Source organism: Oryzias latipes, chromosome 8 (assembly GCF_002234675.1).
Source record: "Oryzias latipes chromosome 8, ASM223467v1".
NCBI lineage: Eukaryota > Metazoa > Chordata > Actinopteri > Beloniformes > Adrianichthyidae > Oryzias > Oryzias latipes.
Genome location: NC_019866.2, coordinates 16,977,634 through 17,000,198, shown reverse-complemented (window position 1 = coordinate 17,000,198; position 22,565 = coordinate 16,977,634). Strand labels below are relative to the sequence as shown.

At 47.9% G+C, this 22,565-nt stretch overlaps 1 protein-coding gene across 2 annotated transcripts in view; it reads right to left on the bottom strand.

Moving 5' to 3' along the window:
* Positions 1–14,787: 14,787 nt before the first annotated feature.
* Positions 14,788–22,565, bottom strand: part of clec16a (C-type lectin domain containing 16A) — a 111,233-nt gene continuing 103,455 nt past the window's right edge. Inside the window, exon 24 of one of the 2 annotated variants that reach the window (XM_023957693.1) lies at positions 14,788–15,631. In XM_023957693.1, the coding sequence (XP_023813461.1) occupies positions 15,464–15,631 (168 nt within the window). In that variant the 3' untranslated portion in view covers positions 14,788–15,463. The remainder of the gene's footprint in view (positions 15,632–22,565) is intronic. The other variant, XM_023957695.1, reaches the window with a different exon arrangement.

Here is a 22,565-nt window from a genome sequence, read left to right as displayed (position 1 = left end):
CACCATGACATAACCTCGGTCATAGTCCTGTTATTGGAAGCTTCGAAATAATGGATGTTACTTAAGCTCATATAAATAGTATGCCAAATGGAAGAACGTTTATAGCTGTTAAGCTCGTTCTTAGTATGGATGGAAGCTACGATGAATGGATGTTATTTAAGGATGTCATAGCATGCCTTTGGAAACTTGGATTGGATGTTAAGTAGTGTCATCATACGGGTTGTTCATGGCGGTTCAAATTATAGTTCCTTACAGCGTTTGCGGATGTGGGCTTAAGTTCTAAAAAGAATCAGGTGCGAGTGATTCTTATGTTGGCTCCCCTTTCATTTCTTTCCCTCTCTCTTTCAGATAGTATGTTCCCCTAGTGGTTCCACGAACGGGAGCGCACATAGCAGTTCCACTAGATAGTGTGTCCCCTTCGCGGTGCTGTACTCGAACGGGGGCGGCCCAACAGTCAAAGGTGCCGGGTCACACATAGCAGATCCACTAGATAGTGTGTCCCCTTCATGGCGCTGTACTCGAGTGGGGGCGGCCCAACGGTCAAAGGTGCCGGGTCACACATAGCAGTCTTACTTGGAAATGGAATTAAATTGAATGAAATGAAATAAAAAATGGAATGCCGCCGAAAACACACCTCATCTTATTACACACTGATTATACATTTCCATTCTTTCTTCTTGATGATCTTTTTTTGGGGGGGTTATTACTCAAATGTTTTATGGAAAAAATTATTGAATTGTACGGAGCCTGATGCCAAACGAAAAGATTGTGAATGCCAATTTAAGTATCTGAAAATTAAAGTATGTGAAAATAAATATGTTTTACTGCATGAGTTTGCCTGACTGAAATTAACGAACTTGTTCGCCTTTCAGGCAGGTAGACTCTGCAGTATTTTACTTTGGTACTCCCATAGGGCGGTTAGTTAAATAACTTACCTGTTCAATGTCCTATTTCAGTCCAGGTGTGCAGCCGTTCATTCTCTTATCGCTAGCGCTGCATTCGTCGCCCCACCCTCCTCCCCGGCTTCCACCTGTGGGCTCCGTTCAGGGTTATTACCCAAACGTTTTATGGAAAAAATTATCTCATGGAATTGTACGGAGCCTGATGCCAAACGAAAAGATTGTGAATGCCAACTCAAGAATGTGAAAATTAAAGTATGTGAAAATAAATATGTTCTACTGCATGAGTTTACCTGACTGAAAGGCCATTAATATTTGCTGTGCCAGCCAGGCGACAGCTCTCACTGAAGAAGCAGAAGTGAGTAGACTGATGACAAAAGAAAATAAAGGAACATTTAAACCAGTGAAAGAAGAGCTAAAAGAAATAAACTGCAATAGATGTGGACTCAAGCATGCAGTTAAAAAATGTCCTGCATTTGGACAATCATGCAATTTGTGCAAGAAAAAGAATAATTTTGCTAAAATGTGCAAATCACAAGTCCAAAGGAACCAGCAAGGAAAGAGAGTGCATACCGTGGTTTAAAAAAATCACCAGTAGACCGACTGGTCAAGTTCATAAAAACAATACACAACAGTGTTGGCCACACCCTCTCCAAAGTTCGACCGTGTTCACGTTCCTTGACTTAGCTGCGTCATAGCGTTGACACAGTTCCTCCCACACCGCGCGTTTGTCCCGACCGCGCCACGTCCTCTCCCGGTCCCAGTGGTGAAACTCGCCTCTGCACAGCCCAGCTGGCTCCCAGTGCGCTTCCCTCTTCTCCGGCTCAAATTCTTCCTCGTCGGGGAGTTGTCGTACCTCCTGCTCTTGCCTGCCCTCTGGCTTTTAAAAGCGTGCCTGACGCCAAACAGCCAATCGCATGACATTAGGGAGGGGGTTTCCAATTAGTCATTTTTTCCTTCCTCAATATTTACAATAAAATTATACAAGCACAGCAAAAAAATCACAGCACACAGAAAACAAGAAAATAAATCATGCATTACATTTAGGATAAAGGTAAACCCTCTGACATTTTCCCCCCAACCTTAACATTGATCCTCTCGGCCAATTTCTCACGGTACCTTACAGGAGGCATACCAATATTGGGGCGCTGGGAACGGCGTACTAGAGCCCCCTCACAAACTGCTGAATTTTCTGGAGGGTCAGGTGGTCTAGCCTGCTGTGACATTTCAGCCTGGTGTCCATCTTGGTCTTCAGGTTCTCTTTGACGAAGCACCAGCCTGTAAAGCCACAAGGTTGGAGGTGGCAGATTGTCCGGTTGCATCACTGGTCTCTACGACTGACGCCTCTGATTTTCCTGCACCATGTCAACAGGGCACAAACGCAGATTGTTACAGTGAATTGTGCGTGTGGGAGCTTCCTTACCCTCTGGGCGAACAAGGTATGCTGGGTGATCTTCTTTTAGTTGGTTCACCACAACGAATGGCTCTGGGGTCCACCTTGGCGCTAGCTTCCCCCTGGCCCTCCTGCGGAAGTTACGGATCAAGACACGCTCTCCCCGGAGCAAGGGTCGCAATCTTGCTTTTCGATTGTAGCGAGTCTGATCCTGTTCTCTCCTTTGTTCAGACTGTTGCTTGGCAGCCTGATATGCCTGGTTAAGGGCATGATGATGCTGCTTCACCCAACCTTTTCTAAGGTGTTTCTCTCAACAGTAGGGTGGAGGCCAGTTGCCCAATCCACTGGTAACCTAGCGTGCCTTCCAAAGACAATGAAATGTGGAGTCATCCCCGTGGTGCTATGGACTGTGTTGTTGTACGCTTGAACCAAAGCAGGCAGTCTGCTGTGCCACTCTGGTTGCTGCATCTCACCCAGGGAGCTTAAGAGTCTTATGAGCGTCTGGTTGAACCTCTCACAAGCTCCGTTACCCTGTGGGTGGTATGCTATAGTACGGCTCTTTTGACATCCATAGAGCTGGCATAATTGGCTCATAAGTAAAGATTCAAAGGCGGCACCACGGTCTGTTAAAATGCGTTCCGGGCAACCAAAGGTATGGATCAGGTGATCATTTAAGGCCCGCACCGTGGTGTCTGCAGCCTGGTCCTTGGTGGGCACTGCAACAGCGTACTTTGAGAACAGGTCTGTGATTACCAGGATGTATTGGTACCTGTCACTTGGACGTCCCAGGGAGAGGTAATCCACACCAACGACCTCGAATGGGTATGATGTGCAAATAGGGTGGAGTGGCTCCCTCCCAGATGGTCCAGCTTTATTGATGATGCATTGTGTACAGGAATCAGTCCAGACCCCGATATCCTGTGACATCCCTGGCCAGTAACAGCGCTGTCGAATGGCCATATAGGTCCTCTCGCTGCTTGGATGACCCATGTCCTCATGATATGTCTTCCATACGTCTCTAGTTTCCTTTTTGGGGATGAGTACCTGGAAGATGGCAAGTCCAGAACCTGTCTCTTTCCATTCTCTCCTCAGGACACCATCCCTTAGGAAAATCTTGTCCCATTCCTTTATCAGTCTTTTCTGATACAGAGAGGAATCCTCACACACCTCAGGTCTGGAGAGTCTCTGTTTCTTCTGTTCATAGAGCTGTGACAGATCTTTATCCTTGGCCTGTCGCTCCTGCCATGACTCCACTTCATCTGCTCGCACCACCCATGCTGAGGAATCCGACTTCTGTTCTGGGAGCCTGGAAAGTGCATCAGCATTTTTATTTTGTACACCAGGACGATACTTAATAGTGTACCTGAAATTTGCAAGCTGAGCCACCCAGCGTTGTTCTGCAGCTCCCAACCGGGCCGTCTCCAGGTGCACAAGTGGATTGTTATCTGTGAAGATGGTACATTCAGAGCCATACAAGTAGTCCTTAAATGTTTCCGTTACTGCCCACTTTAATGCCAGCAGCTCTAGCTTGAACGAGCTATAGTTCTGGTCATTGCGTTCTGCGGGATGAAGGCTTCTGCTTGCATATGCGATGACTCTCTCCTGCCCGTCTTGAACCTGAGCCAGCACTGCTCCCAAGCCCTCAAAGCTTGCGTCTGTGTACAACCTGAAAGGCTGGGAGAAATCCGCGTAAGCCAAAACAGGAGCGTTCAGCAAGGCTTGCTTCAGTTTGTCAAAAGCTTGTTGGCACTGCTCAGTCCAAGTCACTGGAGTGGGTTTCTTTCCGGATGTGTTGTGGGTGAGCATCTTTAGAGGTGTTGCAATTTTTGAAAAATGAGGAATGAACCTTCTATAATAGCCAGCGAAACCCAAAAAGGATCTCACTTGCCTCACAGTCTGGGGTACAGGCCATTCTCTCACTGCCATCGTCTTAGTGGGGTCAGTGGATACTCCCCCTTCACTGATGACGTGCCCCAAGTAAGTCACCTTGCGCTGGAACAAATTACATTTCTTGGGTTGCAGCTTTAAGCCATGCTGATCCAGCCTTTCAAACATCTCTTCCAGGTGTTTGACATGGCTACCAAAATCGGGAGAGAAAACAACAACGTCATCCAGATAAATCAAGAGGGAGTCATTGACTAGATTACCCAAGCACCGCTGCATTAGTCGCTGGAAGGTGGCTGGAGCATTGCACAGGCCGAACGGCATCCGCTCAAATTCATACAGGCCAAACGGTGTGGTAAACGCTGTCTTTTCTCTGTCGACAGGATCCATCTCCACCTGCCAGTATCCGCTGGCCAGGTCCAATGTGGAGTACCATTTAGCTGTCTTCAGGCCTGTCAGGGACTCCTCAATGCGGGGTAGGGGATAGGCGTCTTTATGGGTGAGTGCGTTCAACCTCCTGTAGTCGACGCAAAATCTCCAGCTTCCATCCTTTTTCTTCACCAGTACAATTGGCGCCGCCCATGGACTAGAGCTTTCCCTCACCACTCCGCTTCCCAACATATTTTTTAAGAGCGCCTGTAGCTCTTGATATAAGCTAGGGGGTACGGGGTGGTACCACTCACAACTAGGGGGTGCAGAGCCGGTGGGTATTTGATGTTTCACGACTCCTGTTCTGCCAAAATCCTCATCATGACGAGAGAAAACTCTCCTCCATTTATGCTGGAGACTGGTCATTTCTTTCCGTTGGTCTGGAGTGAGGCCATCTCCCTGTAAGGCAGATACAGGATGTTTTTCATCTTCCTCCCCATCCACGACACCCACCCGTCTTACTTCCACTTCCACCACATCTGGGGTCACAGAGTTGAGCACCAGTTCCTGTTCACCCTGTATATCTGAAGTTTCTAGCTCCGTCACTTGGGCCAGAGGCTGGCGCTGGGGTATCTCAACCGGGTAAGGGTTGGGATTGCAAACTTTACAGGGGACACGCCCACCAACCACTGAAGCCAAAGTTCGTCCTATGCGCCATTCCGTGTCACTGTCTGGAAAAGGCTCTACAACCACAGTACAGGGCGAGGTCATTGGGCTGTCTGTTACCTGTATCCACAGGATCCTCTCAGATTGTGATGGAATGATGACAGGGGACTGTCGGGGCAATTTTGCAACCCCTTCATATAATGGAACTGGAGCTTCTGTGGTGACTCGATGGCATTCTGCGAAGGCTCTGGACCAAGCCTCCCCCTCCACAGAAGGCAAGGTGGTTTTGAATGCCCGCAGTCCTGGGTGGCTTCCCTGGGTGAGAATGGACCAAACAGGTTTAATAATGTTCATGCCTAGGATGCTTTTGTCTGGGCCAAGGCATTCATCATCCACAACAATAATGCCCTTTCCAGTGACCTCAATTCTCCCCACAACACAATCCACAATAGTGTAACCTCTGTAGGGAATTTTCAGTCCATTAGCAGCCCATAGGGTTAGCCAAGGCAGAGAATCTGCACTTGTCACCCCAGTACCCTTCAGATGTTTATCAAATAAGCTCTGACTAAGCATGGTGACTTGTGATCCTGTATCCAGCATAAAGGGAATAGGCTGGTGGTTTATTTTAAGCAAAACATTAGGGCATTCCCCGATCAGGGCGGATTTATGCTCAAGTGGCCCAGTAGCCTCTGGTTTTAAGACAGCCTGTAATGTGGGCTTCTGGTCCAGAGTCACCGCCCCTACTGCTTGGCCCTCAGCTGTAGGGGGAGTTAAAAACCCTGAGGCTTTGATGAACGCTGGGTGCAACGCCGCTGCACATGCCCGGCCACTCCACAAATCCGGCACATGGGCCTCCCCTCTGCATCCCACTGATAGGAAGTGGTGGGGTGGCGGCTTCGTGGTCTGGCCCAGTTGGATGATGAGGTCGAAGTGGGCTGCTGATGGTGAGAAAACTGTTTCCTTATTTCTACTATTAGATCAGCTGAAAGCTCTTTCAGTTGTTCTTTTATTCCTGTTTTATCTCACCCAACAGTTCCTCCTTCAGTTCGGCCTTTAACTGCTTCTTAAGATGCTCTGGATCGATAGTTTCCTGTTTCTGAGGGGTATAGGTAACTCGATTAGAATGAGCAGCCTCCTCATCCTCCTGTAGTTCTCGTGCTAGGGCCTGGGCTTCTTTACATGCAGCTTTAAAAGTCCATAACATTATGTCGTCTCATCTGTCAACTCAATTCTTGCTTTATTGAACCGGTTTTCAACCCTACCATAAGCTGGTCTAGTAGCAGGTCATCTTCCCCTTCAGTCCCTTCTCTGTCACCCTCTTGCCATCTGTAAAAGAGTTCCCGGAGACGCAAGATAAAAGCATCAACCGTTTCATCCGTTTTTTGTTTGCAGTTAAAAAACTTGGTACAAAGCTGTGCTTTAGTGGCAGGCTGAGCATATAGGGTTTGCAATAGAGCAAGCACTTTTTTTCCAGTGTCTTTTTCCTCTTCGCTGAGGAGATCAAGTTCCCGCTTGGTGTTGCCCTCCAGGGCTCCCAAGACAAAGTCTGCCTGTTGCTGTGAGCTAAGACCTTGTGCTCTCAACAAGGCCTCCACCTGACACCTCCACTGTTCAAATTTAGCTGTGTCCCCATTAAATTTTGGTATGAAAGCTGCCCCCATAAACCACGGCATAACAAACTGTGCAGTAATTGCAGAGCTCGAACCTCGATGACTGGCATCCATCTCTAAACGGCTTGGTATCCTGCCGACAACGCCAAAAAAAATGTCAGATTCACAGGGATACCAAGTGTTCAGAAACTACGATGCCAGAAAAAGTAGGATTTAGCAAGATTTTATGCAGACCCAATTATGAATAAATACAATCACGTCAACAATCCACATCAAAAAAATGTTAAAAAGTAGTTAAAAACCAACCAGAATAGAATAGTTAAAAATACAGTTGAATCGACAATTCAAAATAAAAATAAAAGATCAATAAAATCAGTATAAAAAAGTTTAAAAAAAAACAAAGTGGACCGACTGGTCAAGTTCATAAAAACATCCTGCCCAATGAAGGGATCTGATGAGAGGAGTGAGCAGTTCAGGAAGCTGCAGCGTGTTTTCTCTCTGAAGCCTTTGCTCCTGCTACGCCGCTGCGGGAGTAAACAGAGATCCTTATTCCCAGCACCACAACAGTGTTGGCCACACCCTCTCCAAAGTTCGACCGTGTTCACGTTCCTTGACTTAGCTGCGTCATGGCGTTGACACAGTTCCTCCCACTCCGTGCGTTTTTCCCGACTGCGCCACGTCCTCTCCCGGTCCCATAGGTGAAACTCGCCTCTTCGCAGCCCAGCTGGCTCCCAGTGCGCTTCCCTCTTCTCCGGCTCGAATTCTTCCTCGTCGCGGAGTTGTCGTACCTCCTGCTCTTGCCTGCCCTCTGGCTTTTAAAAGAGTGCCTGACGCCAAACAGCCAATCGCATGACATCAGGGAAGGGGTTTCCAATTAGTCCTTTTTTCCTTCTGTATAGTCCTCAATATTTACAATAAAATTATACAAGCACAGCAACAAAATCACAGCACACAGAAAACAAGAAAATAAATCATGCATTACATTTAGGATAAAGGTAAACCCTCTGACACACGCACCAAGAAGGATTCCTGTGGCTCTGAGAGACAGAGTGGCTAAAGAACTGCAGAGAATGGAAAACATGGGAGTTATTATGAGACAGACAGAGCCAACAGAGTGGGTTAACAGTATGGTGACTGTGGTTACACTCAAGAAAATTCGCATATGCCTGGATCCAAAAGACTTGAACAGACAATAAAACGAGAACATTATCCATTGCTCACTGTGGAAGAAGTTCTGTCTCGTATGCCAAACACCGAATACTTTTCTGCGTTAGACGCTAACCAGGGATTTTGGCAAATCAAGCTGGAGGATGAAAGCTCAAGGCTCTGTACATTTAACACACCCATCGGTCATTACTGGTTTCTGCGCCTACCTTTCGGCATCTCATCATCACCCAAAGTGTTCCAGAGAGCAGTAGCACAAATGATTGAGGATCTGGATGGTGTTGTAAACATCATAGACGAGTTGCTAGTATGGGGTGACTCGAAAGAGGAACATGATCACAGACTGAGAATGCTGCTGGACAGAGCAAGACAATACAACCTGAAACTGAACAGGAACAAAGGTTTCATCAGAACTAAAGAAATCAAATATATTGGACACACACTCACAGATAAAGGACTGAAACCAGATGAAGAAAAAGTAATCCCTTCCAACCACCAGTAGATTCCAGGGATTCTTCTATGCGAGGGAGGGAAAAAACATCCTTCCTGGTCTTGCTGTTCAACTGTCAGTAGTCAACGCACATGCGGAAACCCCCATCCTTTTTGAGTATCAGCACAATCTGCGATGCATAGGGACTGCTACTTTCCCAAATCACCTGAGACTCGAGCAAGTGGTTAATATGCTCCTTCACCGCCTCGTAATCTGGAGTTTTTAATGTGCTGTCTAGTTGTCATTTGGTGTTACAGACGTTGCTCCTTGGTTTTTTGACTTGCCGTTGTTAAGCAGTTTTCGACCTGCCCTCTTCACATCGGAGTCTTACTCTGCATCTGGATTCTTGAGCTCCAAACCGTAACAGTAAGCTCCAACAAAGATGACAGAACCAGCAGAGTTTGCTCAGGTTTGTGAATCTTGTGAATCGTGGTTGCCTCCAGCAGATAGAGCATTTTCTCCTGATGGTGTGATTATCTCATTTGCCCAGGACTTGCGTGGCTGCATGTTTGGACTGTTGGAGCTCATCTGGAGCAGCCTTCACCTTCACCCCGACAAATAAGATTTGGTCCTCCTGAAAAGTTTGATGGCATGGCTGAAGATTGCTAGTCGTTTCTTGCTTCGTCAGCTCGCGTTTGATTTAAACCCCGGAAAGGAGCAAAGTGGCCAATGCCCGAAGTTTTTTGACAGGCAGAGCAATAGATGGGGTTTGGCTGAGTGGGATTGGATGGCGCCCCATTGCAGTTCCTGCAGTGATTTCCACTCTACTTTTGACTGTTTTTAACCCCTCCACGCCTCACAGAGCAGCTGCATCTCAACTCTGGTGACTTGTGACCTGCGATTGGGTGAGTTCGAGACTCTTATTGACTCTGGATCTGAGGGAGACTTGATATCCCAACAGCTGGTGAACAGGCTGAAAATACCCATAGAGCCCTTACCTGCTGCCCTGTTTATCAATTACATTAATGGATTGCTCATTCAGATTGTTGGCTATCCATGGCTGTGCAGACATATCCCTCACATAGACTGGGTTTCTGGGAGTATTTTGTCTCCTCTGTCCAGAGCCTCCTGATGTTGGCATGGTTCCTTCTGTTTACCATGGTAATCGTCAACTTTAGGTGATGTGTTCTGTAAGACCAAGACCATTTCCCCACACCATTCCTATGATTGCCCCGTGGACCTGCTCCAATGAACTACTCAACCACCCAAAGGTTGTCTGTACCCCTTAAGCCCTCTGGAGCGAAAAGCGATGGACCAATATCTTCAGGAGAGTCTAGAGGGAGGAATCAAAACCAGCCTTTCCGTTTGTCTGGTAGCCGGATGTTGTGGACCTTGAAATTGTGCAGGTCTTATGTGGCTTCTCTTTGCTGCTCTCCCAACTTTGCCTCATGCTTGAGTCCTTAGCTGCACCTTGTTAGTCATTGAGTTGTCTGCCTATTTAAGTCATATTGTTTTGTGTCTTTGTTGGAGCATTTAGTGTGCTGTCTAGTTGTCATTTGGTGTTGCAGATGTTGCTCCTTGTTTTTTGCCATTATTAAACAGTTTTCAACTGAGTGAAAGGGCGTAAAGACAACTGAGCGGGCGTATTCAGGGGCTGAGTGAGCGAACCTTACAACCGCGCAGGCGCAATTCTAACCGAGCGATCCCGCATTTTACAACTGCACGCCTGCAATCCTACATGCAAATTTCGGCCAATCGGATCAACCAGAAAGGTTACTGCCCCCAAGTGACAAACACACCCCTGAATACCGCCCCCGAAGTGACAATTTGCCTCCTTTACACTGAGCGCAAATCCTGGTGAGGGCCTAAAGGAGAATTGACCACGGAGGATCACCGCTCAGTTAAGATTGCAGGCGTGCAGATGTTAAATGCGGGGTCGCTCGGTTAGAATTGAGCCTGCGCGGTTGTAAGGTTCGCTCACTCAGTTCCTGAATACACACGCTCAGTTGTCTTTACGCCCTTTCACTTTATGGTAGCGATGAAACGCCATAAAAGCATCAGCTCGTTTCTTAATAATGTAAACCTAACCCAGGTTAAATGAGGATCAAATCACAAACAGACTCACTGCTCTCGTTGTCTGAACTTTATGAAGCTCTGTTACTTATGTGTAACGGTAAAGCACCAGGGCCTGACAGCTTCCCTGCTGAGTTTTATAAAGAATTTTGGGAACAGCTGGCACCAACGTTTCATAAAATGGTCACATTTATCAAGGAAAGCCAATGAATGCCACTTAACTTGAACTCTGCCAACATAATCCTTCTAAAACCAGACAAAGATCCCACAAGTCCTTTAAGTTATCGCCCCATTTCTTTAATCAATGCTGACATTAAAATAATTTGCAAAGCTCTAGCACAGAGAATAGAAAAAAATCCCTCCTCACATAATCCTTGATCTTGATCTTTGCCACTATTAAAGCCAGGAAATGACCATACTCTCGTTAGTTGCTGAAAAAGCATTCTACAGAGTAAACTGGAAGTTCCTCATTGATGCCCTCCATAAATTTGGGTTTGGGGAATCATTCATTGACTGGATTAAAATATTATATCACAACACCAATACATAAGTCAAAACTAATAAACAGACTTCCGACAGATTTTTTTCTGTGAAGAGGAACCAGACAGGGTTGCCCACTCTCCCCCTCTCTTTTTGCTATATTTATTGAACCTCTGGCGGCAGCAATAAGACAGAATGAGAGCATTAAAGGAATTAAAAACAAACACAGCCATCATAAAATTAGTCTGATGAGGGAAGGGTTGAGGATGAGAGAACTGGAGACCCATGAGGGTTCCTCAGGCCAGTACCCTTCCCAATCCACCAAGTACTGGAAGCCATGGCCACAGCGCCAGAATCCGGGAGACCGTGAACGCCGGAGCGGCGTCAATGATAAGGGTGGGTGGAGGGTAGACGGAAGGCGGGCACAAGGGGCTGTCCAACAAAGGTTTAATCTGGGAGATGTGGAAAGATGGGTGTACCTTGAGGGCTGCAGGCAGACAGAGGCCAACACAGGTGGGTTTGATGACCTTCTCGATGACGTAGGGACCAATGAAACGGGAAGCCAGTTTCCGGGATACGGATTGAAAATGGATGTTTTTAAAGGACAACCACACCTTCTGCCCGGCTTGATACGCGGGACCCTCCACCCTGTGCCTGTTGGCGATGCAGCAGTTAGCCTCCTTGGTACGAAGAGGCCCTTGCGGGTTTGGGTCCAAATGCATTGGCAGCACTGAAGGTGATGCTGGACGGAGGGCACAGCAAGGTCGAGCTCCTGAGAGGGGAACAGATGGGGAGAGTAGCCTAGAGAGGCTTCGAATGGTGAGATGCCAGTAGCTGTGGAAGGATACGAGTTGTGGCTGTGGGCGTACTCGATCCATATAATATATTCAGCCCAGTTGGAGTTGTTCTGGGTGGCGAGACAACAGAGGCCGGGTTCGAGTTCCTGGTTGGCCCGCTCAGCCTGTCCGTTGGACTGCGGGTGGTAACCTGAGGACAGGCTCACAGTGGCACCCAGCGCAGAACAAAAAGCCTTCCATACCTGGGATATGATTGGGGCCCTCGGTCGGAGACAATGTCGGTGGGGATGCCATGGTGACGGAACACCTGGTTGACTAGAATCTTGGCGGTCTCGGTGGCAGAGGGAAGCTGGGGAAGGGGAATGAATTGCACAGCTTTAGAGAATCTGTCGATGACCGTGAAGATTACCGTATTGCCTTGAGATGGGGGCAGTCCAGTAACAAAGTCCACTGCAAGGTGGGACCAGGGAAGGTGAGGAGTGGGCAAGGGTTGGAGAAAACTAGCGGGTGGTGTGTTGCTGGACTTGGACCGGGCACAGACAGAGCAGGCAGCGATAAACTCACGAACATCCCTGTCCATGTGGGGCCAAAAAAATCTCTTGCAGAGGAGGGAAAGTGTCCTATGAACTCCTCCGTTGTCGGCGATCTGGGAACTGTGACCCCAGGCAATGACGTCCGACCTGAGGGATGTTGGAACAAAGAGAACTCCATCAGGACAGGGTGTATGTCTAGTTTCTTCACCTTGGGCATCTCTGACGCATGTTTTGATGTCCCAAGTAAGGTTGCCCACGATGCAAGTAGCAGGAATGATGGTGGCTGGAGGAGAAGCATCGTCCGGGCTATATTTCCTGGAGATGGGGCATCAGGCTTGGTATTGCGGCTTTCAGGTCTGTATGTTATAGTGAACTTGAACCAGTCAAAAAAGAGACACCACGAGCTTGTTGTGAGTTGAGCCTTTCGGCAGTGCGTAAATAGGCTAAGTTCTTATGATCAGTCCAAACAATGAATGGGTGAGTAGCTCCCTCCAGCCAGTGGTGCCACTCCTCCCGTGCCAACTTGATGGCGAGCAGTTCGCGGTTGCCCATGTCATAGTTGTGTTCAGCCGAGGATAGCTTGTGAGAGAAGGTGCAAGGTTTCAATTTTCCGGAGGACTCTTCTCTTTGGGAGAGGACGGCCCCTCCGAGGCGTCGACTTCAACTATGAATTGTTTTGAGGTGTCGGGTTGAAAAAGAATGGGGGCGGAGACGAAAAGCGATTTTAAGTGGTCAAAGGCTTCCTGGGCTTTGGGGTTCCAGATATAAGGCTTGGAGATGGAGGTGAGTTGAGTGAGGGGGGCGGCAATGGTGCTATAATTGCGAACGAAACGGCGGTAGAAGTTTGCGAACCCCAGGAATTGTTGTAGTTTTTTGCGAGTATTAGGCGGCTCCCACTGGGAGACGGCTTCGAGCTTGGCAGGATCAGGACGGATACTAAAATATACCACAAAAATTGGATGGACGTTGCGCAGGTCTAATTTAGAAAAGATTTGAGCACCCTGGACCGAGTCGAAAACGGAACTGATGAGAGGGAGCGAATACTTATCCTTTATAGTAATTTGGTTGAGCTCCTGATAGTCGATACAGGGACGAAAAGACTTATCTTTCTTTTCAACAAAAAAAGAAACCGGCACCAACGGGAGACGAGGAGGGACGAATGTGACCAGAGGAGAGAGCCTCATGGATATAGGTTTCCAAGGCGTTTTTTTCGGGGCCCGATAGATTATATAAGTGACCCTTGGGAAGCGTGGCGCCCAGAAGTAGTTCGATAGCGCAATCCTATGGTCGATGTTGGGTTAGCGAACCTGCTTTATTCTGGCTGAAAACAGCTTTGAATTCATGGTAACTAGACGGGACAGACGAAAGATCGATGTCTTCGAGCGTGGGGTCGCCGGAAGGTGGGACGGACGGTATATCCGATTGTGGGCAGTTAGCCATGCAGAACGCGCTCCAATTAACTAAGCTTTGCTTGGCCCAGTCGAACTGAGGGTTGTGGTTTTTGAGCCACGAATGACCAAAAACCACAGGACTATGGGGCGAAGTGGTAACGAAAAACTTACGTACTCATGATGGTTACCTGACGTGATGAGTTACAAGGGCTTGGTGCGATGGGTAATGAATGAGAGATGTTGACCTCCCAACCCGGCAGCGTTAATGGGGGTGTCGAGGGATTCTATGGGAAGAGAGAGTAGTTTAACCAAGGAATGATCTATGAGGCTTTGTTCAGCACCGGAGTCGACCAGAGCATGAGTGTCAGAAATCTTAGTCTTGAAACATAGCTTGACAGGAACATAACAGAAGTCTTTACGGACTGAGACGACTGACTTACCCACCCGTGGCCTGTCTTCTAACGGGGGGTACGAGAGTTTAAACAGAGTGGGCATTGTGAGGCTTGGTGACCATGATTCCCACAGTGGTAATCCTTCCTCTCGACGTTTGTGACGTTCTTCCGCAGAAAGGCAAGAATGACCAATCTGCATTGATTCTTCAAGAGGTTTGCGTGAAAACGGCTGTTGTGGTGGTTCCGGTGTGGCAGGCTGTGGGGAATTGACTGGGATGATTTTACCTTCAGAGTGCGTTCATGCTGGCGTTCCTTGAGACGGACGTCCGAACATAATGCGGCAGCGACAACTTCCTCAAAAAAGGGGGCTTTGGGCTGAGTACACAAATGATCTTTTATAGCTTCATTGAGTGATTGATAGAAAATACCACGCAATGCGGGGACAGTCCATACTGATTCCACATGCGGTAATCTATAACGTGGTCCCTGACTGACCGGTTGCGTTGTTTTAGATTTAATAGTTGTCTGGTGGCTTCCTCCTGTTTACAAGGTTGATCGAATGCAAGTCTGAACTCACCAATTCAAAAGCTAGGTGGGTGATAGGATTACCCGCTAGTAAAGCTTGGGCCCATTGCAGTGCCTTACTCCTTAGGGAGTGAAGTAAAAAAAAAAAAAAAAGAAAGGTTGTTATTCAATTGTTCAATTATTTTTGTTTTTTTTTGTTGAAATGTATTATCCATACAGCTACACGCTGTGCATGAAAATACAACCATGGGGATTTTGCTGTGATCCGTGTGATAGTATCTGGGAGCCTGTTGAAACAATAGCTGACATTGAAGTAGAAAACCCCCACAACTTTCTACATCACCAGCTCAGGCTGAAGACGATAGTTTTCTGGGTTATAGGCAGAAGCGGAAGTGCCCAGGTTGCCGGAAGGTGGAGAGGGAGCTGGGGAACCAGAGAATTGTCCAGTTAGTTCCAATAAAGTCTGTGTCATACCATCGAGGCATCGGAAAAGGTCTTGCTGAGCAGAGGCCATCTGGGAAAGGGCGTCAGCTTGGCGTCCCAGCATTATGCCCTGTTGGTTGACGGCAAGGCGAAGTCCTTCGGGGTCAGCTGGGTCGGGGTTTTGGCCAGTTCGTTCTGTCATGATCTGATCATGTGACGAACCCAGATGCTGTAACCCGGAAGGAAGAGACAGGTAAGTAGAAGGTAAGTAATTAGTTTTCTTTTGTAGGAGCCAGCGGATTTTGCAGCGTGATATGGCTTGGGGCTTGACGGAGCGGAGGCTCGAACGAAGCTCAGGTTTTCGAAGTTCGTGGGAGCTGCTCGGTTTAGCCGAGACGCTGGACCCAGATTCAGAGTGAAATAGGGGCGTAATGTCAGTGGTGTAGACAGATTTGCCTGGCGATGGCGAACACGGGGATCTTAGCTGTGGCGTGGCTGGAGTTCTTGGCTGTGGCGTGGCTGGAGTTCTTGAGGAGCGGCGAGGATAGCAGCTTCAGCTCAAGGTGGTGGATGACTCGGGTGACTCTCGTGGAAGGCAAGACCTGAGGCACAGCAAAACAAGGTAAGCATAGGAAACTAGGCAAGGGGGCCAGACGTAGGTCAAGGCGAGATTAAGCACCATCAGTGTTAACGAACTGGCAAAGAATGCTGGAGGTGAGTCTCCTTAAGTAGCAGGTGAGGCGATGAGGTGAGTAGTCACAGCTGTGAGTCTGGAGCAGAGCTGGGAGGGGGAGGAGTTTGACAGGTCACCATGACAGTTAAGGTCTAAAAATAACCTGTGATCGGTGAAATCCACAGAGTCTAATTACATACTACTCCTCACTGCCCACTTTATACACTTTTCTCAGACAGACATGAACATTTTCACCCTTTTCTCTTGTTTAAATTCTCAACCCCTCATAGAAATTAAGTCCAGGATCTTGGAATGAAAACAAAGATCTGATCGATCACAGATTTCTATAGATCTGAAGAGCTCTGCGTTGCTGTACAAGAGACACAGCACATAGGAAATTGATTGACAAGGTCTCAAGCCAATCAGGACACAGAACAGGGTGCACTGTTTAAAAAATAACAGCATAATTGCTCTAAAAGAATGAGCTAAACCGGGAACGATGAACTGCGACATATTAAGGGAAGACTGTCTTCTGTTCTGTTTGACAGGGATTTTAAAGGGTTTCAGATCGGGACACAGACTGCAGAAGGGGGGGAATAAAATGTCACGTTCTATGCAGGTCTGGATCGTGTGGCCAGATAAAAATAAAAAACATGGGTCTCTGATATTGTTCAGTGGGCCAGACCAAACATGGAGGTGGGCCAGATCCAGCCGGCCCACCTTTGCTCACCCCTGCATTAGAGCCTACAGAGGCACTGAGTGAAGACACACTCAATAGACTGAGAACAGCAGTTGCAGCAGACAGTGAGCTACACGTTGTGCATGAAAAACACATGAATGGGTGGCCAGCTAAACGGAAAGGTTTAGACAGAGCACAATATGACTACTGGCCCATGCGACACAACATCAGCATTCATAAAGGCATAGTCATCATGGTGGGAGACAAGATCGTGATACCACGGAACTTCAGACAAACTATCCTGGAAAAACTGTACACGGCTCACCAAGGTATACAGCCCACAAAAGCCAAAAAGAGAAAAGTGCTGTACTGGCCTGCATGTCCAGTGATATAGAGACTATGATTCAGAAATGTGAACAGTGCCAGCAAATGCAACCAAAGAATAAGGCGGAGCCACTTGTTCCACACATGATCCCAGAGCTGACGTGGATGAAAATTGGATCAGACATTTTCGAGCTGAATGGTCAACCGTATCGGTTATTAATTGATTACCTGACCAAATTCCCAGAAGTTCTCAACTTGCCAGACAAAACAGCTTACTTTGTCATTCAAAAGATGAAATTAGTGTTTGCAAGACACGGGATTCTCAAAGAGATAGTGAGCGACCATGTTCCATTTGCCAGCTACGAGATCATTTGCACATGCTTGGGAGATTAAGCTAATTTATTTCAGTCCCGGTTTTCCATCTTCAAATGGAATGGCGGAGCGAGCCATTAAGACTGTTACACATGCATTAAAGAAAACAATCAAGACGGGCACTGATCCACATTTAGTGCTGTTGTCACTGAGAAACACTCAAATTACTGGGATTTAACTTTGTCACCCGCACAAATGTTGATGGGAAGAGTCCTGCGCAGCACATTGCCATGCTCTAGTAATGTGTTGAGACAGTCAACTCCACAAAACATTCCAAAAAAAGTACGAGACATGCAATCAAAACAAAAGTTACACTTTGACAAGCATGCAACAAGCATGCAAGACCACTGCCAGTTCTATCTCCTGGTGACACTGTACATATGCAAACACAACGCAGTTGGGAGCCAGCAGTCATCGTTCACCAAAGAGAGGAACCACGCTCCTACACCGTGCAAACACCGTCAGGTGATACTCTTAGGAGGAACAGGAGGCATCTGAGGAAAACACAAGTCTGTTTAAGGACACAACTCTCAATTTGGACTTGGATGGACTGTTCTCTCAAAACCCAGAGTCAGTTGATCCACCACCATTTAATTCCCCACAGAAATCATCTTCTGAAAGTATGGAAAACACAGCACTGTACTTCACACACAGCGGTCAGGCAGTAACATGTCCTGCCAGATACAGAGACTAGTTAATGTGAAGGTTTTGTGTTCATACTGTTGCTGTGATTTGTTTAATGATTTTGTAAATGAAAAGAGTATGTTCATTTTAACACATTTTAAGAAATAAGTTAAATGTTTTATGTCGACATTTCAGACTACTGCACTAAGATGCACATTGTTAAATGTAAAGTTGTTTGCAATCGGAATTTGCCTTGCCATTATGTTAGGAGCAAAAGATTGTTTTATGTTCATATTCTTTAGAAGGTGCTTTTGTGTTTAAACAACTGTTTAAGATGTCATGACTAACCTGTCTAGGAAAAAGAGGGATGTGGTATATTGTGACAGACAGCAGAAATTACCACTACCACCAATAGATGGTGCTGTCGACCTGTGTATGACATGAGAAGTTACAGAGTAAAGCTGATGTGAATGCTCTAGCACCGAAAGCTGTGTTCCTGTCATCTGTCCTAATTAAGAGACCCCTTGATAACACCCCACGCTAAGGTAACTTGGTGCAACATCATATAAAGCCACAACAACGTCTCTGCAGGCATGCATGGCAGTCAGGCATGGCAGTCAGACTTGCATGGCAGTCAGGAACCGTACCCCTAGACTGGCAAACAGGGGTGGTGGTTCCCCTATTCAAGAAGGGGGATTGGAGGGTGTGTTCCAACTACCAGGTAATCACAGTCCTCAGCCTCCCTCGGAAAGTCAATGGCATGGTACTGGAGGGAAGAGGTCGTCTGATAGTCGAACCTCAGATCCAAGAACAACAGTGCTGTTTCTGTCCTGGTCATGGAACAGTGGACCAGCTCTATGCCCTCTTTTGGGTGCTGGAGGGTTTGTGGGAGATCATTCATCCAATTCACATCCAATTCCAGTTGGGTCATCTGTGCTTCCAAACTTGGCCACGGACCTCTCTTCTGGCTTGTCTGTGCTCCTTTACCTGACCGTATACCTCGTCTCTGGCTCATCTCTGCTCCTGCTCCAACACTTGCCTGTGGACCCTGCCTCTGGCTCATCTCATGCCCCCAGCCATCCCCCAACTCAACTGAATAAAACCAATCTGCTGGACTATTTAAACATGTAGTTGTAGCATTAGATAACCCAAGTCTTCTCTAAGAATTCATGTGCATCGCCTGTCCGTTCTGTGAGAAGATCCCTCCTTCATGTGGACTTCCCTGAGGTGTATTCTTTTTTTTTTCCCGGAATCCTTTTTTTTTTTAGGAGTTTTTACTTACCGAGAAGGAGGGTCTAAGGGCAGGGATGCCCAATTTAGCCGAATCTGTTTAGTTAAGTTTAGACATTACCTTTTAAATTCTATGACTTCATGCTCTTTATTGTTTCCTGTTTATTATACAATTACCGGTACGAAGCCAATTAAGACTATTATTGTTGTAATAATGGGCTATGTAATTCAAATGTAATTGAACTGAATATGTGTTTTGTAGATTTGGAGAAGGCATTCAACCACATCCTCTGTGGTGTCTTGTGGAGGGTTCTCTGGGAGTATGGAAATCTGGGAGCCATAGTACGGGCTGTCTGGTCTGTGTATGACCAGAGCAGGAGCTTGGTTCGCATAGCTGACAGTTAGTCGGACCTGTTCCCAGTGCATGTTGGACTCCAGCAGGGCTGCCTTTTACTTCCGGTTCTGTTCATAGTTTTTATGGACAGAATTTCTAGGCACAACCAGGGCCCGGAGGGGGTTTGGTTTTAGGACAACAGGATTTTGTCTCTGCTCTTTGGAGATGATGATGTCCTGTTTGCATTATCAAGCCAGGACCTCCAGCATGCATTGGGGTGGTTTGCAGCCAAGAGTAAAGCAACCGGAATGAGGGTCAGCACCGTTAAGTCTGAGGCCATGGTTCTTGACTGGAGAATGTTAGTTTGCCATTTGGGTGGATGGAGTGCTCCTGCACCAGGTGGAGGAGTTTGAATATCTTGGGGTCTTGTTCATGATTGAGGGAAGTTCGGAGCGGGAGATTGACAGGTTCATTGGTGAGGCGTCCATGTTATGCGGTTGCTGTACTGGTCCGATGAAGTGAAAAGAGAGCTGAAGCGAAGCTCTCAACTTACCTGTCGATCTTTGTTCCAGTACTCACCAATGGTCATGAGCTCTGGGCCATCACAGAAAGAACGGGGTCCCGAATACAAGAGACCAAAATGAGCTTCCTTCGTAGAGTTGCTGGGTGCTCCCTTAGAGATAGGGTGAGAAGCTCGGTCACCCGGAGAGAGCTCCTCCACATTGGGAGGAACCAGTTGAGGTGGCTCTAGCATCTGGTCCGGATACCTCCTAGACGCCTCCCTGGGGAGGTTTTCCAGGCACGTCCTGGGTGAAGGCCCCAGGGAAGAGCCAGGACATGCTGGAGAGACTTCATCTCTTGACTGGCCTGGGAACGACTCAGGGTCCCCCCAGAGGAGCTGGAAGAAGGAGGCCGGGGAGAGGAAAATCTGGGCATCTTTGCTCATACTGCTGCCCCTACGACCTGGTGCCGTATGAGCAGAAGAAAAATGGATGGATTGATGGATGGATGGATGGATGGGGACTATTTTTTCTTTCTTTGCTCATTGTGGGTAGCAATTCACAGTAGCCAAAAAAATTCTAGTAAAAAAAAAAGGAAATATATATATAAAAAAAGGGAATTAAAAATAGTAATATATATTTCTTAAAAGGCAAACAAATTTGAACCTACAACGGAGTTTTAGGACCACCAAAAAAAAAAAAAAGTAAAATTACGACATTTTAAGTCATAAAATTACAAGAAAAAATCTCGTAAATTTGCGCGAAAAAAAACTTGTATTTACGAGATTAAAGTGGAAGTGAGCATATACATTGCAGCAGCAAGTGAACGCCACGCAGCAGAGCAGACCGGCTAAACTCAATTGAACAGGTAAGCTGAATGTTTATTGATAACGTTCCAAATGTTTGGAAGCTCATTTGTTTGATTTACGATTTATTAAGGTTTTATTTATTGATGGGTGGCTTGCAGGATCTCTCCAGCCCGTTGATGAAGTTCCCTGTAACCCTGCAGATGTCCACTTCCCTCCTTTCTTCCTCCCCCAAAGACAAGATCTCTACATCTGTGTGACGCTTCCGTCTGAGAAGGAGGAGCACTTTTTGGCATTTTCAACATTCTTTTTTCTTTTTTTAACTTGTTCTGTCCAACAGCTGAGCAAACAGATTAGAGCTGAAGGCTTTTTGTGTTGGACAGGTTTTACTATCACAAAAAGAGGTTATATAGCTTTGAGAAACCAGGGTGTAGATATGTATAAACCCCTTTTTGTTGTATTATTTTTTATTTATTTGTTACATTTAGTGTGTGTAGGGAGGGAGAGGGGAAGAATCTGAGGGGGGGGGGGGGGTGGAAGAGAGTAAAAGGAGAAGAGGTGAGAAAGTGGGGGATACAAGTACTGATTTGAATAAGTTATTATTTTAAGCTGTAACAATTATACCAAATCTGCTGGAAAGACAAATATTACATGAAAGGTGAAATTCTGACAGTAAGATGAGTGGAAAACATCTGTCCATCAATACACTGTGGGTTAGGAGGAGGGATGAAGCAGACAGGGAGCAGTGTGGCAGTGTGCACGTGGGGGTGGAGATACATGCATGCTGCCGAAGTGAACCGTGTGTTCATAAGGGGAACCAGATCCTACCCAGCCAGACCAGCCAGACCAGGAGAGGGGAGGAGAGACCCCCAGGCCAGGAACCCCCCCAGCACCGGACCCAGGCAGCCCGGTAGGGGTGGAGGAGGGGATCGCCCACCCACTCAGCCAGGCGCAGAAAATGCCCCCCTACAGGGGCCCCCCCGACGCCCAAAGGCATAAGTGAACCCAGCGTCCGGCCCCCAGGCCACTGGATAGGAGCGCTTGGCCGTACCAGGCGGCAGCCATGGGGGCCACCGGGCGCCGGACACCGAGACAAGGGCCAGGGACCACGCCAGGGCCCCGAGAACCTATGGGCCGCCGACCACCCAACCGGCGCCCCGCCCTCGCGGGCCAGCCCCAGCACCCGGCCCGAGCATCCCAGAGATCGCCGCGCAGCCACCCCTCCCAAAACCCTACCCTCTACAACCCTCCTCCCCCGCCATATTATCTAAGCCCCCCTCCCCAACTCCCTTAGTGCCCTCCCCCCTCTGTGATGGGGAGGGAGAGCCCCGGAGGATCCCAGCGAGCCAGCCCCCAGGTCCGTCCCACCCATGCACTCTCGCACACATACTCACAATCTTCTGGTTACCCCCCGCCGCCACGCAGTAACCCCCTCCGGCCGACCGACCCCCCAGCGCCGCACGCTCGACCAATTACTGCAGCCGACAGGATACCCACAAGCCCGGCCGCCCTGAGAGGACCAGGCGGGTGAAGACCAGCCGCCCCCCCCCCCGACCCCACCTATGTATGGAGCTGTGGGTGTGCTGTGTGTGTGCTGCAGGTGAAATAGGAGGTGTCCAGTGTGGGGGGCCCCACCGCTGCCAAGCTACAGAGGCCCCCCACTCCGGGGTCCCTTTGTGTGTGGTGGGTATTTGCTGTGTGTCTAAATTGGAAGTTAAAATTGTGGGGGGGACCAGTGAAAGATGAGCACGGATGTTTCACCGTGCCCCCCTCCACCAGACCCTCCCAACAAGGCCCTAGATGAATCAGGGTGTCTGATATGCAAGTAAAACCGGGATGGAGGGCGGGCACCGACGCGACCCCAGAGAGAAACACCCCCAGTGAGCCCCGCCAGCATACCCCACCCATCCAGTTACCGGAGGCCTATGTGACTGTGTGCAACATTTGTTTGGGCAAGAGCGGGAAGGAGCAGGCGGATGGGCACAACCGGGGGA